The sequence below is a fragment of the Oratosquilla oratoria genome, chromosome 42, assembly GCF_046742065.1.
Source record: "Oratosquilla oratoria isolate Oo_2021 chromosome 42, ASM4674206v1, whole genome shotgun sequence".
NCBI classification, from domain to species: Eukaryota; Metazoa; Arthropoda; class Malacostraca; order Stomatopoda; family Squillidae; genus Oratosquilla; species Oratosquilla oratoria.
Genome location: NC_134818.1, coordinates 5,402,877 through 5,430,412, shown reverse-complemented (window position 1 = coordinate 5,430,412; position 27,536 = coordinate 5,402,877). Strand labels below are relative to the sequence as shown.

At 38.5% G+C, this 27,536-nt stretch overlaps 1 protein-coding gene across 1 annotated transcript in view; it reads left to right on the top strand.

The window, feature by feature from the left end:
- Positions 1 to 27,536, top strand: part of LOC143021347 (uncharacterized) — a 172,313-nt gene that overhangs the window by 100,170 nt on the left and 44,607 nt on the right. The window contains exons 44-55 of the mRNA XM_076178775.1: positions 8,978 to 9,152; positions 9,769 to 9,837; positions 11,087 to 11,193; positions 13,799 to 14,036; positions 17,696 to 18,025; positions 20,288 to 20,413; positions 22,196 to 22,284; positions 23,494 to 23,624; positions 23,722 to 23,840; positions 24,949 to 25,143; positions 25,314 to 25,521; positions 25,882 to 25,989. Of these exons, the coding sequence (XP_076034890.1) occupies positions 8,978 to 9,152; positions 9,769 to 9,837; positions 11,087 to 11,193; positions 13,799 to 14,036; positions 17,696 to 18,025; positions 20,288 to 20,413; positions 22,196 to 22,284; positions 23,494 to 23,624; positions 23,722 to 23,840; positions 24,949 to 25,143; positions 25,314 to 25,521; positions 25,882 to 25,989 (1,895 nt within the window). The remainder of the gene's footprint in view (positions 1 to 8,977; positions 9,153 to 9,768; positions 9,838 to 11,086; positions 11,194 to 13,798; positions 14,037 to 17,695; positions 18,026 to 20,287; positions 20,414 to 22,195; positions 22,285 to 23,493; positions 23,625 to 23,721; positions 23,841 to 24,948; positions 25,144 to 25,313; positions 25,522 to 25,881; positions 25,990 to 27,536) is intronic.

The window sequence follows — 27,536 nt, the reverse complement described above, 5'->3', positions numbered from 1 at the left end:
AGACAGTTAAGAGAGGTAAAGGTGGAGAATGAGGAATTGAAGAAGAATAGTAAAGAAAACAGAGAAACGATAGCTAAAGAAAGTAAAAATTGGAAGAAAACCCAAGAAGGAAATAAGGTTTCATTCACTGACATAGTCAAACAGCAATTGAAAGAACATACTGAAGACTCAGTTATTAAAGTGATGAGACAAAAGGAGAATATAGTAAGGGATTTAGCAGACAAGAAGAAATGTATAATTATATTAGGAATGGAAGAGAAACACAACACAGATAGAACCACAAGAATCAAAGAGGAAAATGAAAAAGTAAGCCAATTACTAGAATCAGTTCAGGAAGATGAACCAGAAATTATGAAACAAATCGAAGAGAAATTTAGACTCGGAAAGTATAGCACAGACAAGACCAGACCAATTAAGATTAAATTCAAGTCACAAACAACGGCAGAGAATATCTTATCCAAAACAGGGAAACTAGCAACAAGTGAACAATACAAAAAGATATGGATAAAAAGAGAAATGAATAAAGAGGAAAGAGAGGAAGAAAAGCAGAAAAGACTGGAAGCTAAGGCAAAAAACGAGAACAGAACGGAGTCAGAGAAAGAGAGATTCTATTGGAGAGTAGTGAACATGAAACTAAGGAAGTTCGACATACAAAAGAAAAACATAAGGGAAACAGAGAACACAATGGAAGTGGCAGAAAACTAAGAGTGTCTTACACAAATATAGATGGATTAATAACAGGATTGAATGAGCTGAATGATTATTTGAAAGAAAAAGAACCGGACATAATGGGAATTGTAGAAACAAAATTAAAAGGCCCACTACCACCCAACAGTGTAGGACATGATGCATACAATTATTGGATTAGAAACAGAGAGAAAAAGCAAGGGGGTGGAGTTATGTTCCTGACTAAGAAGGATATAAACGTGAAAGGTGTCATATATGGAAAGAATACAGTAGAGATGATTATGATAGAAGTGGAAGACAGAGATAAGAAGAGCAGAAAATTTGTGATCAATTATGTGCCTCCGAAAACAGCCTCATGGGAGGAGAGTGAATATAAAAGTATGTTAGAGGACACAAAGATAGCATTAATTAAAATAATGGAAGACGGAGGAAGAATAGTTATGATGGGCGACTTTAATTGCAAAGAAATCTGCTGGGAAGAAATGACAGTAAAGAGTGGTGATGACTCATGGGGAAATGCTCTACTTGAGATGATTACTGACCATTCAATGACACAATGGATACAAGAGAACACTAGGTATAGAAATGAAGAAGAACCATCGAGGCTAGACTTAATAATTACATCTGAACCTAGAATAGTGGACAAGATTGAATATAAAACACCAATAGGTAAAAGTGACCACATATTGATTGAACTGGAACTTAATGAAGAAAAATATATGAAAAGAAATGAACAATATAGAAGAGGAAGAATGATGTATGAAAAAACAAACTTTGATAAAATAAGAGAATTCTTCCAACAAGAAAACTGGGAAGAAATATACAAAGAAGAAACATCAGTGGAAGAGAAATGGAATATTTTGACAAAAATTTACAAAAAAGGAGTGGAAAAGTATGTCCCAAGACAAAAACAAGAAAAAGAATATGTAAAATGCTGGTACAACAAAAGTTGTAGGGAGTTAAAAGACAAAAGAGACAAAGCCTGGACCAGATGGAAAAAAAGACAGAAGACCTGAAAAATGGAAAATATATACTGGTTATAGAAATGAATATGTACAAAAGTGCAGAGAGGAAAAAAGAAAATATGAAAAAGATGTTATAGAAAAGTGTAAAGATCAACCAAAACTATTCTACAGATTTGTAAACAATAAACTGAAAAACAAACAAGACTTGGAGAAATTAAGACAAGGAGGAGTTGAATACACTGAGGAAATGGAAATGGCAGAAATTATGAACAAACATTTTAAATCAGTGTTTACAAGGGGAAATATACAACCTGAAGAGATTGAGTGGAAAGAAAAAGTCCCCCCTATGGAAGAAATAGAAGTAACAAAGAATGAAATATTGACACACTTGGGTAATTTTGATGTCAGAAAATCGCATGGGCCAGATGAAATAGCAAACTGGATTCTGAAAGAATGCAGGAATGAACTGGCAGACAAAATACATAGCATAATAAGCAGTTCCTTAAAAGAAGGAAAAGTTCCAGAAGATTGGAAAAAAGCAAATATAGTACCTATATATAAAGGAGGAAATAAAGAAGAACCTACCAACTATAGACCAGTCTCTCTAACAAGTACAATAGCAAAAATTTGTGAAAGAATTATCAAAAGTAGATGGGTAAAATACTTGGAAAAAAACAACGCACTAAATCCAAGGCAATTTGGATTCAGACAAGGACGATCATGCGTCACCAATTTAATATGTTTCTATTCAAGGCTAATAGATATAATACAAGAAAGAGATGGATGGGCTGATTGTGCATTTCTAGACCTAAAAAAAGCTTTTGACAAAGTACCACATAAGAAGTTGCTTAAGAAATTAGAATATGAAGGAGGAATACAAGGTAAATTGCTAAATTGGATGGAAGACTTTTTGCAAGAAAGAAAAATGAGAGTAGTGATAAGAGATCAGCACTCAAAATGGAATGAAGTAATAAGCGGTGTCCCGCAGGGAACAGTTCTGGCCCCAATAATGTTTGCTATATACTGTATATTAATGATATGGATGAAGGAATTGAAAGCTATATGAGCTTCTTTGCAGATGATGCAAAACTACTGAAAAGAGTGAAAACTGAAGAAGATTGTGAATCACTACAGAGAGATCTAAATAAAGTACAAGAATGGAGTAGGAAGTGGGAGATGGAGTTCAATACAAAAAAGTGTAGTATAATGGAATTTGGAAAAAGCAAAAAACAGAATAACAGGATCATATAATTTGGGAGAAGAAGGAATAAAAAAAGTAGAAAATGAGAAGGACCTGGGAGTCATTGTTATGAATAATATGTCACCTGAGAAACATATAAATAAGATTTTTGGAGAAACTTATAATTTAATAAGAACAATCAAAGTGGCATTTACATACCTGGATGAAGAAATGGTGAGGAAAATCCTAATCACCCTGATAAGACCAAGATTGGAATATGCAGCAACGATATGGTCACCAAGTACAAAAAAATGTATAAAAAAACTTGAAAGAATACAAAGAGCAATCACAAAACTGGCACCAACACTCTCAAAACTATCATATGAAGAGAGACTAGCAAAACTTAAACTACAGACACTAGAGCAAAGAAGAGAGAGAGGAGATTTGATAGCTATTTACAGAATCATGAAAGGCATAGAAATTACTGATAGAGAGAATCTGATAAAATGGGATGACAGAAATACAAGAGGACACGGAAAGAAAATAAAAAAAGACAGCTATAGAAGAGATTTGAAAAAGAACAGCTTTCCTCACAGAGTAATAGACAGTTGGAACAAGTTAGATGAGAAAGTGGTGTGTGCAAAAACAATACATGAATTTAAAAATAGTTTAGATAAAATGAGATATGAAGACGGGACCCCACGAGCATAGCTCCCCTTCCCGTAAAATACAACTAGGTAAATACAACTAGGTAAATACATATATACACACACACACTTTCAACGAACGGACGGCTTGAAGAACGTTCTGAAGAAAAGTGCAGATTGTGGATCCCAACGCAAAGAGAAGTGCCTTTTTGTATTTACAGGGTGGGGGGAAATTGCTCGTGGGGTAGTGGGAAAGTAAGGAAAGAGGAGAAGGGGAGGGATTGCTGGGAAAATGGAAGGTAATGAGGAAGTAGAGGACTTGGTCCAAACAGACCGCCGTAAAGTAAACAAACGACCACAAGACGAGCTGGAGGACGACGGAATGTCTAATAAGAATGTAAAGATTAGAAGTATAGATAGGAACAATACAGTAGAAAGTGATGAGAATATTTTCAAGGGATTTAAAGAGAGTGGGGGGGACACAAACCCCCCCCGACTGACAAGACTAGAGAAGAAGGTTGATAAGGTGATCGAGGACTTGGAGAGTAGGTTAGGTCATATGAACACCATTTTACAAAGGGTTGAAAGATTGGAAGAACTGGAAAAGGCGAATAAAAACTTAACTGATGAAATAGAAGACCTAAAAAGACAGTTAAGAGAGGTAAAGGTGGAGAATGAGGAATTGAAGAAGAATAGTAAAGAAAACAGAGAAACGATAGCTAAAGAAAGTAAAAATTGGAAGAAAACCCAAGAAGGAAATAAGGTTTCATTCACTGACATAGTCAAACAGCAATTGAAAGAACATACTGAAGACTCAGTTATTAAAGTGATGAGACAAAAGGAGAATATAGTAAGGGATTTAGCAGACAAGAAGAAATGTATAATTATATTAGGAATGGAAGAGAAACACAACACAGATAGAACCACAAGAATCAAAGAGGAAAATGAAAAAGTAAGCCAATTACTAGAATCAGTTCAGGAAGATGAACCAGAAATTATGAAACAAATCGAAGAGAAATTTAGACTCGGAAAGTATAGCACAGACAAGACCAGACCAATTAAGATTAAATTCAAGTCACAAACAACGGCAGAGAATATCTTATCCAAAACAGGGAAACTAGCAACAAGTGAACAATACAAAAAGATATGGATAAAAAGAGAAATGAATAAAGAGGAAAGAGAGGAAGAAAAGCAGAAAAGACTGGAAGCTAAGGCAAAAAACGAGAACAGAACGGAGTCAGAGAAAGAGAGATTCTATTGGAGAGTAGTGAACATGAAACTAAGGAAGTTCGACATACAAAAGAAAAACATAAGGGAAACAGAGAACACAATGGAAGTGGCAGAAAACTAAGAGTGTCTTACACAAATATAGATGGATTAATAACAGGATTGAATGAGCTGAATGATTATTTGAAAGAAAAAGAACCGGACATAATGGGAATTGTAGAAACAAAATTAAAAGGCCCACTACCACCCAACAGTGTAGGACATGATGCATACAATTATTGGATTAGAAACAGAGAGAAAAAGCAAGGGGGTGGAGTTATGTTCCTGACTAAGAAGGATATAAACGTGAAAGGTGTCATATATGGAAAGAATACAGTAGAGATGATTATGATAGAAGTGGAAGACAGAGATAAGAAGAGCAGAAAATTTGTGATCAATTATGTGCCTCCGAAAACAGCCTCATGGGAGGAGAGTGAATATAAAAGTATGTTAGAGGACACAAAGATAGCATTAATTAAAATAATGGAAGACGGAGGAAGAATAGTTATGATGGGCGACTTTAATTGCAAAGAAATCTGCTGGGAAGAAATGACAGTAAAGAGTGGTGATGACTCATGGGGAAATGCTCTACTTGAGATGATTACTGACCATTCAATGACACAATGGATACAAGAGAACACTAGGTATAGAAATGAAGAAGAACCATCGAGGCTAGACTTAATAATTACATCTGAACCTAGAATAGTGGACAAGATTGAATATAAAACACCAATAGGTAAAAGTGACCACATATTGATTGAACTGGAACTTAATGAAGAAAAATATATGAAAAGAAATGAACAATATAGAAGAGGAAGAATGATGTATGAAAAAACAAACTTTGATAAAATAAGAGAATTCTTCCAACAAGAAAACTGGGAAGAAATATACAAAGAAGAAACATCAGTGGAAGAGAAATGGAATATTTTGACAAAAATTTACAAAAAAGGAGTGGAAAAGTATGTCCCAAGACAAAAACAAGAAAAAGAATATGTAAAATGCTGGTACAACAAAAGTTGTAGGGAGTTAAAAGACAAAAGAGACAAAGCCTGGACCAGATGGAAAAAAGACAGAAGACCTGAAAAATGGAAAATATATACTGGTTATAGAAATGAATATGTACAAAAGTGCAGAGAGGAAAAAAGAAAATATGAAAAAGATGTTATAGAAAAGTGTAAAGATCAACCAAAACTATTCTACAGATTTGTAAACAATAAACTGAAAAACAAACAAGACTTGGAGAAATTAAGACAAGGAGGAGTTGAATACACTGAGGAAATGGAAATGGCAGAAATTATGAACAAACATTTTAAATCGGTGTTTACAAGGGAAAATATACAACCTGAAGAGATTGAGTGGAAAGAAAAAGTCCCCCCTATGGAAGAAATAGAAGTAACAAAGAATGAAATATTGACACACTTGGGTAATTTTGATGTCAGAAAATCGCATGGGCCAGATGAAATAGCAAACTGGATTCTGAAAGAATGCAGGAATGAACTGGCAGACAAAATACATAGCATAATAAGCCGTTCCTTAAAAGAAGGAAAAGTTCCAGAAGATTGGAAAAAAGCAAATATAGTACCTATATATAAAGGAGGAAATAAAGAAGAACCTACCAACTATAGACCAGTCTCTCTAACAAGTACAATAGCAAAAATTTGTGAAAGAATTATCAAAAGTAGATGGGTAAAATACTTGGAAAAAAACAACGCACTAAATCCAAGGCAATTTGGATTCAGACAAGGACGATCATGCGTCACCAATTTAATATGTTTCTATTCAAGGCTAATAGATATAATACAAGAAAGAGATGGATGGGCTGATTGTGCATTTCTAGACCTAAAAAAAGCTTTTGACAAAGTACCACATAAGAAGTTGCTTAAGAAATTAGAATATGAAGGAGGAATACAAGGTAAATTGCTAAATTGGATGGAAGACTTTTTGCAAGAAAGAAAAATGAGAGTAGTGATAAGAGATCAGCACTCAAAATGGAATGAAGTAATAAGCGGTGTCCCGCAGGGAACAGTTCTGGCCCCAATAATGTTTGCTATATATATTAATGATATGGATGAAGGAATTGAAAGCTATATGAGCTTCTTTGCAGATGATGCAAAACTACTGAAAAGAGTGAAAACTGAAGAAGATTGTGAATCACTACAGAGAGATCTAAATAAAGTACAAGAATGGAGTAGGAAGTGGGAGATGGAGTTCAATACAAAAAAGTGTAGTATAATGGAATTTGGAAAAAGCAAAAACAGAATAACAGGATCATATAATTTGGGAGAAGAAGGAATAAAAAAAGTAGAAAATGAGAAGGACCTGGGAGTCATTGTTATGAATAATATGTCACCTGAGAAACATATAAATAAGATTTTTGGAGAAACTTATAATTTAATAAGAACAATCAAAGTGGCATTTACATACCTGGATGAAGAAATGGTGAGGAAAATCCTAATCACCCTGATAAGACCAAGATTGGAATATGCAGCAACGATATGGTCACCAAGTACAAAAAAATGTATAAAAAAACTTGAAAGAATACAAAGAGCAATCACAAAACTGGCACCAACACTCTCAAAACTATCATATGAAGAGAGACTACAAAAACTTAAACTACAGACACTAGAGCAAAGAAGAGAGAGAGGAGATTTGATAGCTATTTACAGAATCATGAAAGGCATAGAAATTACTGATAGAGAGAATCTGATAAAATGGGATGACAGAAATACAAGAGGACACGGAAAGAAAATAAAAAAAGACAGCTATAGAAGAGATTTGAAAAAGAACAGCTTTCCTCACAGAGTAATAGACAGTTGGAACAAGTTAGATGAGAAAGTGGTGTGTGCAAAAACAATACATGAATTTAAAAATAGTTTAGATAAAATGAGATATGAAGACGGGACCCCACGAGCATAGCTCCCCTTCCCGTAAAATACAACTAGGTAAATACAACTAGGTAAATACACACAATGAGATGCGACACAACGTCCGCTAACTCCGACCTCACGTAGAAATCGGGGTCACGAGCGAGCATCGCAACTTGTGGGGGTCAGGTTAGAGGTGAGAGGTCAGGTCGATTGTTGTTATCATAGGACAAGTCATTCGTGATAATTACTCCCAAATCTTTTTCGGATCCTACTTTCTTTACTTCCTTGTTTCCAATTGTATATTTTCCTGATATTCTGTTTTTGCTTTTTCCAAACTCCATTATGCTACACTTCTTAGTATTAAAGTCCACTTCCCATTTCTGACTCCAGTTCCATACCCTATTTAGGTCTTCTTGCAGTGCTTCACAGTCCTTATCAGCTTCTACTTTCCTTAACAGTTTGGTGTTGTCAGCAAAGAAGCTCATGTAACAGTTCACGTCCTCGTCCATGTCATATATATACATGTATATGGAAAAGTGTATTTCTTTACATCCTTCTGACATGTGGTTTCTCTTAATTTACTCCCATGACCTCTTAAAGCCCTCACATCTTTAATCGGAAGATCTCCTATGTCAGTGCAATCTATCCCCTTTAGTGTCCTGAATACTGCAATCATGGCACCGCTTTCTCTTCGCTACTTCAGAGTTGGCAGACCCAGTGCTTTTAGTCTCTCCTCATGTGGTTTGTCTCCCAGGCTGGGGACCAGTTTGGTTGCTGCCCTTTGTACTCTCTCAATCTTGTTTATATCCTTCACTCTGAGTGGGGACCATACTACTCACACATATTCCAGTCTTGGCCGGATCAGGGTTTTGATGAGTTTTTTCATCATCTCTTCATCCATATAGTGGAATGCCACTTTAATCTTCTGCAGTAGTCTGTATGTTTCTCCCACAATCCTGCTGATATGTCTGTCAGGTAACAGGTTGTCTTTAATCAAGACTCCCAAGTCTTTCTCTTCTTTTGGTTTTGTAATAGGTTCACTTCCCAATAAATAGTTTGAAGATGGCGTTTTGCTACTAATGCACATTTCCAGTACTTTGCATTTTTCAGCTTTATTTCCCATTCTAGGGTGTATGCAAAAATAGTATCTAGATCTTTTTGAAATATTCTACTATCCTCCCCACTTTTCACTCCTCTCATGATTTTTGCATCATGTCCAAACATGTTGACATAGTTTGTTGTTCCTTCCATCATGTCATTAACATAGACAAGTAATATTATTGGCACAAGTTCGTACACGTGAAAGTGTGAGTTCTTGAACACCCTTCCAGTCTGATGATTTCATTCTACTTTCTTCCCTGCCAGACGGGCATTTCAGGCTGAAGCTAGGTTGTGGCTTGGCATGGCTCGGCGTCAGCTGACCCGCTGGCCCCAGTTCAAGCAGCTGGCCTGCGAAGCTAAAACTCTCGACCTCTCAGAGCTAGTCACGGCCCTAAACCAAAAGTTCGACTGGTCACAGGACAGAAGGGAAATGCAGGAGGTAAGATATACATGTATAACAAGTGTGGTGCTCAAGTGGGACAAAGGTGCAAACATTTGACTCATGACATCAGGTCATATGATCTTAAATCTCCGAACTCTGACAGAGGCTGTCATGCCAATCCACCTTGCATGTGGGGGAACAGATGGAAAAAAAAGTCCTATTGAGACTTTGGTGTCCCTCTGTGGGGAGTAAAGTTTTCCAGTGATAGTTACCTAAAGGTAGATCCTTGAGTCATTCTGTATGAAGATGTTAATGTTTTATTTGAATTCATCTAATCAAGACAGTTTTATAACTACCGTAGGTCCTCAAAGGTATAGCTTGTTTAAAATGTACATCTTTCAAATGTGTTGTATTAACACAAATCTACTGAAACACATGTTTTATAGGAACAAAAAATATGAAAGTGTTCCTTTGAGAAGTCAGAGCTGGCTTTTTACAAAGTAAATGGTTAATTTTCTATAATTCATCAATTTATTTATCTATCCCTTTATATATATATATATATATATATATATATATATATATATATATATATATATATATATATATATATATATATATATATATATATATATATATATTTTATATTTAAAATCTTTATCTTTTCTCACAGTTTAAAGAAGGCCGGATCAGTGTCACTTGTCGTGAGAACATCCACCTGGCTGGGCTTGTGGCACAACAGGTAAGCATCATGACCTTTAGACCAATGAGTAACATGGAATAACTTATTTTGCAAAATCAAGATTATTCCTCTTGGCCCCTCTGTAAACTAAATCCAGAAATATTAATAATGCTGATGATGAGATGTTTGATGGTATACAATGATGTCATATTGTCGAACTGTTTGATGACAGAATGTGATGTCATTTTGAGCTGTTGATGATAGTCTGACCTAATATTAATGAGCCATTTTGATGATTGATTATATAGGGATGTAAGAAGAAATAGTAATGATCATCCCCTCCTGCCTATAAGAATATGCTCGACCAAATTAGTTTTTAATTTTTGTTTGAAAAATAAAAATGAATGTGGTGAATGGGAGTGGAGTGTGAGGGGAAAATGGGTGGGAGTTTATTTATGGTTTTGACTTTAACTATCTCCCTTGTACATGCATACATACACCAAAGGCTTTTTCCCCCTTACAAGGGAGGTAGCCAAAAAACAAAGGAGGGAAAATCCCTTGGTATATGTATCTATTTAAAGAATTGTATGTATTTGCTGGCTAATCAGTTGGTGTATTTACCTAATTATAGTATACAGGAAAGGAGCAATGCTCATCATCTCTTCATCCATATAGTGGAACATCACTTTGATCTTCTGCCATAGACTGTATGTTTCTCCCACAATCCTGCTGATATGCCTGTCAGGTGACAGCTTGTCTTTTATCAAGAATCTCAAGTCTTTTTCCTCTTTTGCTTTTGTAATGGGTTCACTTCCCAAGAAATGGTTTAAGGATGGCCTTTTGCTGCTATTGCCAATTTCCAGTACTTTGCATTTTTCAGTATTTGACTTAATTTCTCATTCATGGCTTCATGCAAAAATAGTATCTAGATCTTTTTGCAACAGGTTGGGGAGGTTAATAAGGGGCTTAGTAGCAGATAATTCTTAGTTCTTTGGCCACAGTGACATCCTTACACTGAATAAATTGTCAGATGTTAACCAGGATAGAATTAGATTTCATTATCTTAGCAAAAGGATAGTCTCAACCCCTTCACTACTGAGACATTCCATACTCTTATTTTCAAAATTGTCTGGCTTTAACCAGAATAGAATGAGAATTTATCATGGCAACCTTTGCCATCTACATTCGACATATGTTTATACAGGCTGTTGTCAGGCAATTTTATACAGTTGAAGTAAGGCTGTATAGATGCCCAAGGATTAATTCTTGAACTGGAAATGTTACAAGGAACTTGCATAAATTCCCACAGGTAGTGAAACTGAGCTTGGAGTATATGGAGGATGAGGTGGCCGCAGACCAACTCCAGGAATGCTTTTGGTCCTTGCTCTCCTCACCTGCTCTCCAGCAGCTCTCCAGGTGGGTGAGACAGTCGTCATAAGTTGTTCTTTAGTGTCTCAAAAAAAAAAAAAAAAAAAAAAAAAAAAAAAAAACCATTCAGGAATCATATACACACATACCAGCATGTTTTTTTCTCTCATATACAGAGGTTGGCAGAGTCAAAGTGCCCTCCACTCATCCCACATTAATTTAAAACCCATTTGTTGCCCTTTCTATTTTAGCACCTGACAGATGGGGGATCATTCTTGTCCACCTATCATATCACTCTCTTAGGCTCTAATTACTTTAGTAATTACGGTTTCCCTAAATTAGCGAGAATGATGTGACACTTTTTAAGGTTTTACCTCAGAGGGAGGAGGAAAAACATGAACATTTAACATTTATCATTTTATTATGAAATCTTATTCATGTATTGAAATCATTATGATTAATTATATAATTATTTAAATTTTCATTTATAAACATTAAACTTAACAATTGAAATGTTATCCTCTCTGCTTCTCACACTTATTAGTTTATAAGTGTGAGAAGCAGAGAGGATAACATTTCAATTGTTAATTAATTGATTACACTGATTACTGAAGATAGTTACTGGGCACATACACTTTTAGATAATTGTTCTCGTACTTATGATAGTGATTGTGAGTAACAATCACTTTATGAGAGTCCTCTGTCAATGTGTAGGAAAGGATCAACAAGGAGAATGATATTTAGATGACAGAGATTTCTGTCACATATGGAGAGTCCATTGCTGGGGGCGTCTGACATAATTGGCTAGGAGCCAATATAGGAGAGAGTCTACATACTCTGTTCAGGCTGGGGCATTGTAAAGGTCAGCAATGAGCCAACATCAGGAGAGAGCCAGTAGGCTCTATTCAGGCTAGTGTATTGTATGATTGGACAAACAGGCCAGTACAAGATGGCGATGGGGCTTTCCATCACATTCAGGGAATCCTCTTCTCGGGCATTGAACACAATTGGCTTGGAGCAGACATGGGAGAAATCAAGAGATTTGACCATGATTGGCTAAGAGCTGATATAGAAGGGAACATGTCTATCTCTTGGGAACTACATGTCTACTATCTTGTGCACCCTTCGGTGTTTGTTTATATACTAGTGCAGACATGGCGTCACTTGAGGAATATGTTAATGTCCTTTGGGCCCTTCCACACATTCTAATCACAGTTCATTCAGAACATAACTCCTACTCCTTCTGCTCTGACACCACTAGGTAAATCATGCCCGCAATCCTGCAATACATGCAAAATGTACCTCTCTACATTCAGTATGTCTCTATATACTTATAATTATGCATTAACCATAATGATAAAATACAATGTTAATTTATCTTAACCACATAAATTTATACATATAATATTACATGAGATTACAATATCATTTTCATAATCATGCTTGGGTGTGACACCGCTGCCACTTGTCTACTTGGGTCAAAAGCAATGCTGGGATTCTACACATGCGAAATTACAAAACAATAGAAGTTTCAGATAGGTGCCTGTCTGGTCACTTATCATTTTGTTTGGGTTATCCACTGCAATGTAGAAATTGTTTTTCTTTTTTGATTGTATACTTCAAGAAAAGCAATATAAGAGGAGAAAAGAGACAAGGGATAATATTTATTGCATGTACTCTATGTACTTTAAATATGTGCATATGTATGTTTGTATACAGGTAAACGTCGACTTACGATGGCATTAGGTTTCGATAGAGCCATCGTAAGACGATCTCATCGTAAGTCGATCCCCACTCTGTTCCGTGGTCACTGTACCTAGCCTACCTGTATATTAACCACCAGAGATACTGAATATAGCCTATTAAACACGTACAGTAGTTTATTTAATTATTTTTATCCTTTTTACCATATTCAAACACTATAATATGTATTTTCAGTACGGGCCTTAAATCTCGCGGGCAGCAGCCAATGCCAGCCGTACGACGTGACGTAATAATACTCGCATCATAAAATATAGTCACCGTTTATATCGATCGTTCTCTCTTTCACCCGCGAATTTTGAAAACCACAGAGAATGGGATTTAGGGCACATTTGAGAGAATGTAAAAACACAGGGGCGGCTACAATAAATATAATCAAGACGCCGATATGGCAGCGTCGCGAATCCACTTGCTCCTCATGACGCCTACGTGTGCGGCACCGTATGGAAGGGGTTAAATTATCATATCGTCGTCGTCGTCGTCGTCATCGTAAAGTCGAACAATCGTAAGTCGCGGCCATCGTAAGTCGACGTTTACCTATATGTATGTATATATGTATGTATATATGTATTTACCTAGTTGTATTTACCTAGTTGTAATATACGGGAGGGGGGAACTATGCTCGTGGTGACCCGTCTTTGTATCTCTCCGCATCAAGTTTTATCTTAAAATCTTGTATAGTGTTAGCACATACTGTTTTGTTGTCTAATTTGTTCCATGTATTTATCGCTCTGTGTGGGAAACTGTTCCTTTTCAAGTTTTTTCTATGTATGTATGCATGCATGTATGCACAGTATATATGTATAAATGTGTATGTATGTGTACATTTGTACTCATGAATTTATGCAATATTAACATATATTCAACCTACTATCTCTATTATTTCTGACAGCCTCCTGCAGGCAACAGCCCTACTAGTGGAGGTCGATGTCAGTAATGTGACGAAGGATGTTGACAGTTCAATAGCAAATGTGCCTGGTATTTCGTCTGCCCTCAACTCCCTCAGTGCCCGGTTGCCAATCTTCAGGCCTGTATCGGACATCTTAGTGGGAAACTTTGAGGAGTATCTCCAGCTGGAGGGCGAGCTCCTTGACATGTTCATGAAACATGGACTAATTGATGTTAACCGGGTAAATTTTTCATTATCATATATATATATATATATGTACTTTTACTCTGTTGGTTATCAGGCTGGATATATATATATATATATATATATATATATATATATATATATATATTATATATATATATATATATATATATATATATATATATATATATATATAATATATTTGGGATGGTTTGGACACATGGAAAGAATGGGTGAAGAACGATTAGTAAAAGAGGTGTGGAAGGCAGAGGTGGAAGGAGTGAACATGAGGGGGCAACCAAGGATGAGATGGATGGATGGGGTAAAAGGGGCATTGGGAAAGAGGGGGAATGTCTTTTGAGGAAGGACGGGAGAAAACAGAAGATAGGGGTGGGTGGAGAATGATTGTGTATGGATGATGCTGTGATACATGGAAGGGTGTGGGTGGGAGATGGAGGGTGAGGGAGTATGTGTGAATGATATTTTGATGCAGCCTGAAGGGATTTCTTCCCATCTGCTCTTTTCCTGTGTGAGGGGATGGAGATGGGGTGGTCACTGATTAAATGAGGAGGCCTTGCTATGGATATGCTGTGTCTTGCTGCATTGCTTCTGACCCAGGGCAATGGGCAAGATGCAGGGATGACCTGTCATCCAGAAGGTGCCAAGAAAAGAGGAAGGGAGGGAGGGGTGGTGAATGGGAGTGGATGGGGATGAAATGGGTAGGAGTGGAATTATGCCTTTCGATTTTGGGTACCTCCCTTGTAAGGGAAAAAAACTGTTGGTATATATATGTGATATATATATATATATATATATATATATATATATATATATATATATATATATATATATATATATATATATATATATATATATATATATATATATATATATATATATATAGAGTCCTGTAAGGGGCACCATCCTAGCCTCCCAGTAAAGGGGGAATTTGTGACATTAAACCATATCATCATATATATATATATATATATATATTATATATATATATATATATATATATATATATATATATATATATATATATATATATTATATATATATACACACATACATACATACATATACCAAGGCTTTTTCCCCCTTACAAGGGAGGTAGCCAAAAAGAAAAAGGCATAAATTAATTTCCACCCATTCCATCCCTGAATACACTCCACTCCCCTCCACCCTTCCTCTTATCTTAGCACCTCCTGGATGACGGGTCATCCCTACACCTTGTTTACTGCCCTGGGTCAGAAGCAGTGTTGCAAAGCACAGCACATCCACAGCAAGGCCGCTTCATTAAATGGGCAATCCCCCCCCCTCTCCGTCCCCCCAAGCAGAAAAGGAGAAGACGGGGAGAAATCACCTTCGGGCTGTGTCAAATTTTTCTCACACATACTTCCTCAAACCCCCATCTCCCCACCCATTACACCTCATGTAACACAGCATCATCCAAACACAACCATTCTCCATTCACCCCTGTCTTCTGTCCTCTCCTGGCCTTCCTCAACAGACATTCCCCTCTTCCCCAAAGCCCCCTTCACCCCATCCATCCATCTCATCCTAGGATGCCCCCTCATGTTCACTCCCTCCACATCTGCCTTCCATACCTCTTTTACTAGTCTTTCTTCACTCATTCTTTCCATGTGTCCAAACCATCCTAATACTCTTTCATCAACCCTATCTCCCAACTTCCTTACCACCCCTGTTCTCCTCCTTACTGCCTCATTTCTCACTCTATCCAGCCTAGTAACCCCCATCATACTTCTCAGACATCTCATCTCAAACACATTCAAACTCTTTCTCTCTTCCTCCCTTATGTTCCATGTTTCTGCCCCATACAGTGCTGTTGGCACAATCACTCCTTCATACAAGCACTATAGCAAAAATTTGTGAGAAAATAATCAAGAATGTATGGGTAAAACATCTGGAAGACAACAGCATATTAAACCCAAGACAATTTGGGTTCAGACAAGGAAGATCATGCACCACAAACTTAATATGCTTCTACTCAAGGCTAATAGACATAGTGCAAGAAAGAAATGGATGGGCTGATTGTGCATTCCTAGACTTACAAAAAGCCTTTGACAAAGTACCACACAGAAAATTACTAAAAAAACTGGAACACATAGGAGGAATACAAGGGAACCTACTAAAATGGATGGAGGACTCCCTGACTGGTAGAAAGATGAGAGTAGTGCTCAGAGAAAAATATTCAGATTGGAAAGAGGTGATCAGTGGAGTACCGCAAGGATCTGTACCGGCACCAATAATGTTTGCTATCTATATGAATGACATGGACGAGGACGTGAACTGTTACATGAGCTTCTTTGCTGACGACGCCAAACTGTTAAGGAAAGTAGAAACTGATAAGGACTGTGAAGCACTGCAAGAAGACCTAAATAGGGTATGGAACTGGAGTCAGAAATGGGAAGTGGACTTTAATACTAAGAAGTGTAGCATAATGGAGTTTGGAAAAAGCAAAAACAGAATATCAGGAAAATATACAATTGGAACCAAGGAAGTAAAGAAAGTAGGATCCGAAAAAGATTTGGGAGTAATTATCACGAACGGCTTGTCCTATGATAAACAGATTAACAAAATTGTCGGGGAGACTTACAACTTGCTAAGATCAATAAAAATGGCATCTGCATACTTGGACGAAGACATGATAAAAAGAATATTGGTTACATTGATAAGGACTAGACTAGAGTATGAGGTGACATTGTGGTCCCCCAGTACCAAAAAGAATATAAAGAAAATAGAAAGAATCCAAAGAGCAGCTACAAAAATGGCACCTGCACTTGCAAATCTATCATACGAGGAGAGATTGGCTAAACTGGAGTTACCGACACTGGAGCAAAGAAGAGAGAGAGGTGACCTATTGACCATCTACAGAATCATGAAAGACACAGAGATACTTGATAGAGAGGCCTTACTTAACTGGGACAAGAGAAACACAAGAGGACATGGAAAGAAAATAAAAAAAACATAGCTATAGAAGAAAACTGAAGAAAAACAGTTTTCCACATAGAGTTTTGGACACTTGGAACAAACTGGATAATGAAATAGTATGCACAAAAACCATTCATGAGTTTAAAAGCAAACTAGACACTGCGAGATACAATGGCGGGACACCACGAGCATAGCTCCCCTTCCCGCAAAATACAACTAGGTAAATACAGTCTCCTCTTAGCATCCATTCCCAAATGTCTATTCCTCATTACACTTTTTAATCCACCAAGGCATTTACTCATTTCTCTCAATCTACATTCTACCTCCACCTCCACTCCACCTTTTCCTGCCACATTTGCACCCAAGTATCTAAAACTATCCACTTCCTCCAATCACTCTCCCTTAATGCTCACTTCCAGTCTGTTGCCACTTTCACCCCTTGTACATCTCATTAACTTACTTTTACCCACATTTATCTTCAATTTTCTTCTATCACACACTCTCCCAAACTCTGTCACCAACTTCCTCAATCCCTCCTCTGATCCTGCTACAAGTGCAGTGTCATCCGCAAACAACAGCTGGCTCACCTCCCACTTTTCTCCATTTTATATATGTATATATATATATATATATATATATATATATATATATATATATATATATATATATATATATATATATATATATATATATATATATATATATATTTGTGTTTTACCATAATCTTTTTTTTCCTTGTAGGTCTATGGAAGCACCAACATCACATTTATTGAGATCTTCTCCTCCAAGGAGAACATGAAAAAGTGCATAAAATTTGATGAGGAATCCATTGAGGAAGCGGCCTCGGCAATCCAACAGCGGCGGCGGCGGAGGAGCCTGAGAACATCCCTGGACTTGTGGGATCAAGTTCTATCCACAGTCAAACCTCCTTATGGAAGGAGGATTAAACGAGCCACCTTGAATGTCAAAGACCTAGAAAATCTATTTTATGAATATATTCAAGAGATTGGGGTTGAGGCCTTTGCAGAGAGACTGAGTACGAGCATCAACTACGAGTACGTACTTGACAACGTAAGTCTTGTAATGTGGTGATGGTGTTGATAAAGGCTAGATGATGGTGATGTTAATGTTGACAACCCTATATGATGGTGAAGTCAATGGTTGTTTTGATGTCGGTAGTGGCTACGGTGGTAGTGGTTAGCATGACGGTATTTGTGGTGACTTGTGTATATCTCAGGTTAATCTGTACAGTGTTGACTTCCATTTGAGGTTAATTGTTGTGCTTTTCTTCATGATATGGAGGGGTGGAATCTGCCTCTCAAGGTAAATCTCCATAGTGGGAGCCAACATGGGCTCTTGCAAGTTATAGCCCTCCAGAACGGGGATTAAAGAGTTTCATCTTCCTGCCAATTGTCTTCAGAACTCTTCAAGACCCTCACCTCCATCTGGAGCTGCAGCCCTCAGATGCAAGATTTCTGTTTTTATCAATTTTGTATTTCCTTCACCTATACATATAATTCGTACACCAACAGTAGTGATCATGTTCTTCTCTTGAGAATAAATGCTAAGCTCTGCAATACAATTGGTAACATTAGTCAACTTCACAAGGTAGTTGGTTCTGTCCTTACTGAACGTAAGTATAGGAAAAGATCATTACGATTTGAAAGGGGATTTGGCTCATGATGTGTTTCTAGGGTAAAGACATCATGGTCACACCAGTTATTTCTAATTTACTTCAGATAGTTTCAATTCAGTAAGGAAGGATGAAGTGAAGGCAGTTGTTAAGATGATGAAAGCAGGTAAGGCACCTGGTCTGGATGGATGCCATGTAGAATGTCTAAAAAAAGGAGGTATAGTGATGGTGGACTGGCTGGTGAGGTTATTTAATGTTTGCTGGAGAGAGGGTAGTGCCGAAGGACTGGAGGAGTGCCTGTATAGTTCCACTCTACAAGGGAAAAGGGGACACGTGTGAGTGTAGTAGTTTCAGAGGGATTAGCTTGTTAAGTGTTGTTGGGAAGGCTTATGGGAGGATCTTGATTGAGAGGATTAGGAGAGGAACAGAGGGAGTAATTGGTGAGGAACAGTGTGGATTTAGGACGGGTAGAGGTTGTGTAGATCAGATCTTTGTGGTAAGACAGATAGGTGAGAAATCTATAGAAAAGGTGAAGGATGTTTTTTGGGCTTTTATGGATCTGGAAAAGGCTTATGACAGGGTAGACAGGAAGGCACTGTGGGAGGTTTTGCGGATATACGCGATAGGAGGAAAGCTTCTAGGAGTTGTCAAGAGTTTTTACGAGAGTAGTAGAGCATGTGTCAGGATTAGAAATGGAGAGAGTGAGTGTTTCGAGGTAAAGGTGGGACTTCGTCAGGGATGCATTATGTCTCCCTGGCTGTTCAACTTATACATGGATGGGGTGGTGCGAGAGGTAAATGCAAGGGTAGTGGGTCAGGGATTGGAGATGGTTAAAGAAAATGGAGAAAAATGGGAGGTGAGCCAGCTGTTGTTTGCGGACGACACTGCACTTGTGGCAGGATTGGAAGAGGGATTGAGGAAGTTGGTGACAGAGTTTGGGAGAGTGTGTAAAAGAAGAAAGCTGAAGATAAATGTGGGTGAAAGTAAGGTGATGAGATGTATAAGGGGTGAAAGGGGCAGCAGACTGGAAGTGAGCATTAAGGGAGAACGACTGGAGGAAATGGATAGTTTTAGATACTTGGGTGCAAATGTGGCAGGAAAAGGTGGAGTGGAGGTGGAGGTAGAATGTAGATTGAGAGAAGCAAGTAAATGTCTTGGTGGATTAAAAAGTGTAATGAGGAATAGACATTTGGTAATGGATGCTAAGAGGAGACTATATGAAGGAGTGATTGTGCCAACGGCCCTGTATGGAGCAGTGGATGTGCTGTGCCTTGCGACACTGTCTCTGACTCAGGGCAGTGGACAGGGTGCAGGGATGACCCGTCATCCAGGAGGTGCTAAGATAAGAGGGAGGGTGGAGGGGAGTGGAGTGTATTTAGGGATGGAATGGGTGGGAATGATTTTATGCCTTTTTCTTTTTGGCTACCTCCCTTGTAAGGGGGAAAAAGCCTTGGTATATGTATGTATGTATGCATGTAGTTTCAATTCACATTTCAACATTAAACTTCTCAAATATAGGGTAGTGGGCTTCTAGCCACTGAAACTCGAGGTAACTATTATCATTATTACTTGTGAGTGGCATCAGGGGAGGTAAACTGGCATAGTGGCAACTACGTACACTGGCATGGCACTAACTTTGATCATTTTATTGCAGCTACCATAATGCAAATTTTAATCAACTTTTCCTTTTCTTCCACCAGATTAATGATATGAGAATGGAAAGCTTGGTGGAGCTCTCCCTGGAACCACTGGCGTACGGCCTGAGTGAAGCCTTTCTCAGTATGCAGAGCCTTATCGACATGGGCGCTATCTTTGACTTGTCCAAGGTAGCCAGTCCTTTTCCTCATTGCCTTTCAAATCTTTGAGTCCACACTTAGCTCATTATTGCCCAGTGAATCCGTTGTCATATTTTCTCTGGGTTGCACTGATATCATTCAGCCTCGGCAATAGAACAGTGGTTCCCTACCTTTTTTTATCGCTATGTCTCCCATTGCTCTGTCACATATGCATGGCATTCCACCCACCCCTCTCCATCACCATCATCAGTGCTTCTATCTTTGGGGACAGTATTGCCCCAGAGGTGAAAGAAATGATAACTTTAAGGAGATAGTACTAGGCATTGGGTTGGGGGGAAGATGGCCAAACACACAACAAATACATTTATTATAATGGGAAGTGTCATCTACATAAGTGACAAACATGTATAGATGGCACATTTAATGGATAACACTAGCCAATGGAAAAATTCCCAGTCTGACATTCAGTGTTATACACAAGCAAGCAAGCAAGCTGGGCAGGATGAACAGCCAACATGTATGCTGGTGGCAAGCAGCTATCTTGTCCCGAAAAATAGAACTTTTCTCTGCACAAGTAGCCAAGGTGAGGGCCATCCCATTAGAACTACAGCACCTGTGCTGTGCGAGCAAGGCGAGATGGGTGGAGGTACTGACAGCCAATCCAAGGTGTGCATTGTGGGTATGGGGGTCCCACGGGGTCCCTACTGTAGATGGCAAGTCTGCTGGCACTAGAGTGGTGGTGAGCCGAGGGTCCTTTGGCAAGTCCTTTTACCAGAGGTTGTGGTGGGCGACCTGTGGCAGTAGAACTTGGCAGCCACTGTGTCTCCCCCTGGGGCGTTGTCATGCAGATCCTAGTCGAGAACTCTGGGGGATCCACGATCAGTGTCTTGAAGAAGATAGGAAGATTTCAGAGCACAGCCTGACAGCAGCAACAGGAGTCCGTGTGCATGAGAGGGAAAGAGTGTGATGTCCTGTAGCAGCTTAAGGTCTTATAACATTGTGAAAAGGATACAGCTTGGCAGCAGCTACAGGACTTTTTGTGCCAGATAGAGTGGAAGGAGTTTTGCCCGGCAGCAGCACAAGACTTAGGTTCTTGCTAGGCAGCAGCACAGGTCTTACAGAGGCAGGGGACGTAGTACCTGGCCATGCAACAACATTAGGACTTATAGACATAGGGGACTTCGGGTCTGGCCTGGCAGCAGTAACAGGACTTATAGACAGTGAGGGGAGATCAGGTTAGGTGGCAGCTTGTGGACTAACTGACTATGAGAGGCCATTTTTGCTGCCTATTTTATTGGCTGGGGTAGGGGGTGGGAGAGGGTGTTTTGTGCCTGGCATGCTCTTGGCCTGGTGCAGGTGCTGCATTCAAGCAGTTGATCTTCCCACCTGCAAAGTGGATTGTTATGATATCACTGCATAAGTAGTAGAAAGAAGAGGTATTAGAAATTAAGTGGTCAGTATTCTCCTTTGAGTGGAGATTAGTATTAAGTCGTGGAAGAATAATGCATACCTTGGGTTTGTAGGAGTGTCACTAGTCCTTAATGCATTGACTGCATATGGGATAGCAAGCAATTGATGAGCAACACATCAAAGCTCACATTTGAAAGAAATATTATGTTTTCTTTCAAATATATGTTATTTTTAAGTCAGTCCACATTTTGCAGATGAAGAGAACAAAACAGAATTAAATGAAATAATATCAAATATAATGAAATTAAATTTAAACACAAAAATAATACAAAAGGAAAAAAAAAATTGAACAACAAAGTACAAAACTTAATGAAATAATATAAGATTAAAACTCATTTCCAGGTTGTGAGTGGAGAGACGGACCCTCTCCTTGTTTTCCAAAAGGTCAACCAGATGCTGCAGCACGAGACCTGGCAGGACTTGTCCAACAGGTGAGTTGGTCTTACTGAGAATTGCGAGTGCTGCTATCACTTTAGTTTAAGATGTTAAAGTTAGAGGATGTCAGGGTTAGGGTATATAGAGTAAGGCTAGTGAGTCAGATTGTTATTTTACATAAAGTTAAATTAGGATACTGTAGTTAGGAAGTTTCATTTAGTTGATTTTAACTTAACCCAAGCTACCGAACTTAATCCAAGTTATACATCACAAATGAGTAAACAGATAAATGAATAGGTGCATGAACAAACAGGTAGATTAATGTACAACTTAGTAAATGTATATGCCAGGGTGTTGCAACCAAATACATCAAGTCAACCTCTGGTGGGCTCACCGTGTGGACGCCTGGAATTTTTTTTTCTCTGTACCAGGATGACTGACTCCCCTTTTTATTGTCAGAGCTCAGGAAGCTTAGATTGGATATAGTGGTTCTCTCAGAGATGAGAAGACTAGGCAGTGGCGAGATAAGTAGTGAGTGTTTCACTTACCTCTGGTGAGGCCGAACCGATGGGGGCTCACCTCATGGGAGTAGCTGTAGGGACACCATAGGCTTCATCTCTTGTATTGCAGTGTATGCTCCTACTGAGGCATACAACTTTAAAGAAATGTTTTATGTCAAACTTGAATCTGTAGTTGACTAGTGCCCACCATGAGGCATGCATATTGTTTTGGGCGACTTCAATGCAGTTTCTGGCACCGACAGAACTGGCTATGAAGTATGTACTAGCCCCCTTGGTTCTTGAACCAGGAACAGCAACAATTCTCTCCTTCTGAACTTTGCAAAGTCCAGAAGGCCAGGGATTAGCAGCTCTTGTTTCCATAGACGAGACCCACACTGATGGACATGGTATAGTAATGCCGGAGGTGTGACCAAGGAGATTGATTACATATGTTAGCACTTGTTGGAAGAGTCTACAGAACTGTAGGGTTTGTTGAAAAACTGAATTTTTTGGGACTGATCGTAGACTTAAGGTTGCAACATTGAGAATGTGCATCAGATCCAGAATATATATATATATATATATATATATATATATATATATATATATATATATATATATATATATATATATATATATATAATATATATATATATATATATCTCCAAGATAGTTAACTTTTATGGGGAGAGACAGCCTGTCAGTTTTAAGTTTTTCAGAGTTGTGATACAATACAAAACTCACCCTCCACCTCTTACATTGCAGCCTCACGGGACTAGTAAATGCATCGATGCCTCTCCTGGGCTCCTCCGAGATCGGTGACGACATCATCATTGTCCAAGAGGGTGTCATGGCCCTCGAGGCAGCCACTGACTGGGCTCTTCTTGACCCGACTTGTGAGTATAGACATCAAAGGGCTTGACCCCAAGGTTGTGCACTTCATTAGGAGTTGCTGTGCCTGTCTCATGTACTCTGTGCTTTTGTCTTTTGTAGACCCTCTCAACTCATTAGTGGATAACTGGGACCAGCTCTCTGCTGATCTGACCTTCGACCTCGGCCTCGACCCAGAGGTTCTGACCATCCTGCAAGGGGCGGCCATCAACTTCTTCCCTGTAAGTAACTCTCCCTTTGTCAGGAGCTGGGAGGTACTAAAAAAAAAAAAAAAAGGGGGGGGGGGGTAGTTTCATTTAATGATAAGTGACTTTATTCACCTGAAAAGCATCCCCTGAACTGGATGGATTAAAACTACTTTTATTCATTACTGGGATCAATGGCAGTCATATTTTTATGGTGTTCTCGAGAGATGGGCATGGGAGAGAATCACCTCCCAGCAGCTGACAACTTCCTCTTATCTATCCCTTCTTTAATTTGGTTACATTGTTGAAAAAGTAAATACCATTATCTTTCTCACTTCTTCCATTCCCCTGCCATCAGCATCCACACAGAACGTTCCTGCTCTGACCTGTGAGTGGGCTATACAGAAGTATCTCTTACAGGCACAGAATCTGTATCATTTCCCCCTTCCCCTCATTACCGCTGAACTCTGTTGTTCTCACCTCCTCACACCTTATTCTCAACCCTGTTCACCCCACATAGTGTAGCTGCTATTTGGTGCCTTTGCTACACAGTACTTGGTGGGGTCAGGATAATGCCTACAAGGGGCTTTCATGGATTTATTCACAGCATCATGGATGATGCTGTGATGCATGAAAGGGAGTGGGTAGGGATGGGAGGATGAGGGAGTGTGTGAAAAATATTTTGACACAGCCCAAAGGGATTTCTCCTTGTCTTCTCTTTTCCTGGATGAGGGGATGGAAAGGGGGGCTGCCGATTCAATGAAGTGGCCTTGCTGTGGATGTGCTGTGTCTTACAACACTGCTTCTGACCCAGGGCAGTGGGGGAGATGCACGGATGATCAGTCATCCAGGAATAGCCAAGATAAGAGGGAGGGAGTGGGGTGAATGGGAGTGGAGTATATAGGGATGGAATGGATGGGAGTGGTTTTTATCCATTTGATTTTTAGCTACCTACCTTGTAAGGGGGAAAAAGCCTTTGGTATATGTATGTATGTACTGATGGTGCTTGTCCTACAAGGGTTTCTCTCATATTACTGTCATTAATGATTATCAATAATTAATTAGTAATATTTGATTCAATTCATCCGAAACTGAAGAAGTTATCTGGGCCCCATATCTTAAGACCCTTTGGTATGGCCTGCAGCTGGTGACCTTAAAGGAGGGGACTGTGAAGGACGTTGTCTGCAAAGAGGAACTCCTCGCCCAAGTTCTCCTCCTGCCGGAGGACACAATTATATCTCACACTAAAGTCAGCAACGACCTCTGCTCTGTGGCTAACGTCAGTGACCTAGCGACTGCTATAGTTCGCCATCTGGATATTGGACCTGTCATGCAGAAGGTAAGGATGATCTCACTACCTCTGGCTTTCATTTTGAAGACAATCTCCACACATTGTTACATAATTGTGATCCCTGGCTCTCTGTTGTTAAACCCCTTGGGTATGTGTTTTAAAAGTTAAAACCACCAAAACAACAGATTAAATGACAGATTGATTCTATTCCAACACAGATGCTCCGTTTGAGCATCAACATGACCCTGGCCTCCAAAAACCTGACAGAGGAGGAAGTCAGGACCGCTGTCAGGATGTTGACGGAGGCATGGGAGCTGTGGCCCAAGATGATAGCCATACACAATGTAGTTGTAGACCTTCTGGAGGAGCTTGAGGTTTCTGGGGTGTCCCTGAAGGAGAGGTTTGATTCCCTGGAGTCCTTGTCATGTAAGTTTGACCTTAGTGAACTCTACTGCAATATTGTAATTTTACCCAGATATGTACATAATACATATGTACCCAGGTAAAAGCTAATTAGAATATGATAAAGAAACTATGTACCCAGTTAAAAGCTAATTAGAATATAATAAAGAAACTTTCATTTCAGTAGGAAGAAATAGGACTCCAATCTGTACGGGGTCTAAATCTATCAATACCCTTACAGACTAGAGTCCATTTGCCTCTCAGAAGATTAATGAAATCACCTTATGCTCTATTGCAAAGCCATGTACATAATGTGTCATAGTATTATAGTATGTTGCCTACACCATGACCAACTGTTGCTAATGACTTGCTTTCTCTTTAAAGCTAAGGAGTTTCTGGAACGTTCTGGTCGCATCTTGTGCGGATACCCACTTAGAGCTATGTCCGACAGTCTCGGCCTTGTAAAGCCACCCAAGAAAGTACAAAAAAGAGGTGAGGGTACATACAGTATATATTTTTTCAGAACCCACTTTATTTACTTCCTTTGTACTGATTTTATATTGTCCTTATATTTGTTTTTTTTTACTTTTTCCAAATTCCATTATGCTACATTTCTTAATGTTGAAGTCCACTTCCCACTTCTGACTCCATTCCCAGACCCTGTTCAGATCTCTCTGTAGCGACTCACAGTCCGTTTCAGGACTTACTTTCCTCAGCAGATTTGCGTTATCTGCAAAGAAGTTCATGTAACATTCTACACCCTCATCCATGTCATTTATATAAATAGCAAACAGTATAGGAGCCAATACTGATCCCTGTGGGACACCACTAATCACTTCTTCCCAAGTAGAACTCTTATCTCTAAGTACTATAATTTTTCTTCCATGCAAGAAATCCTCCATCCATTTCAATAGTTTTCCCTCCAATGGTTTCCTATTTTCTTAATAAGTTTTTGTGTAGTACTTTATCAAAAGCTTTTTGTAAATCTAGGAAACCACAATCAGCCCATCCACCTCTTTCTTGTATTATATCTATTAGTTTTGAATAGAAACAGATCAAATTTGTGGCACATGACCTTCCCTGTCTAAATCCAAATTGTCTCGGATTTAGTATATTGTTCTCCAGATGTTTTGTCCATCTATTTTTGATAACTTTTTCTTTTACAAATTTTGGCTACAGTACTTGTAAGGGAGACTGGCCAAATTTGTTGGGTCTTCATTATTTCCCTCTTTATATATTGGTACGATATTGACATTTTCTAGTCTTCTGGTATTTTTCCTTATTAGAGTGAACAGCTTATTATCTTGTATATTTTGTCTATTAGTTCATGTTTACATTCTTTTAGTATCCAGTTTGTAATTCCATCTGGGCCGTGGGATTCCCTGACATCAAGATTCATTATTTGGTCCATTATTTCTTTTCATATTACAATTATTTCTCTCATGGGGAGGATCTCACTTCACTCCTTTCATCCCAATGCTGTATATTTTCTCTAGTGAACACAGACTTGAAGTGTTTGTTCATGACTTCAGCCATTTCAATATCTTCTGTGTATTCTATAATCCCATGGCATAATTTTACTATTTCCTGTTTGTTTTTTAGTTTACTGTTCACATATCGACAGAATAAATTTGGTTGGTCCTTTGCTTTTTTTATTATGTCTTTTTCATAGTTTCTTCTTTCCTCCCTGCGTACTTTTACATATTCATTCCATAGATTGATATATATTTGCCATTTTCCAGGTTTTTTTTTTATATTTTTCCATCTTTTCAAGCTTTATCCCTACTATCTTTTACTTCACTGCACCTTCTGTTAAACCAGCACTAAGTATACACCTTCTCGATATTTCTTTGCAGTTAAAATCTCCCATAAGTACTATGTTTTCTCCATCCTTCAGCATCTCATTTAATGCCTTGTATCTTCTAACATTTTAGAATAATTGCTCTCTTTCCAAGAACCCATTTTTGGGGGCACATAAATCACCACAAACTTTCTACTTTTCATGTCACTATTATCAACTCTTATCATGATCATTTCCA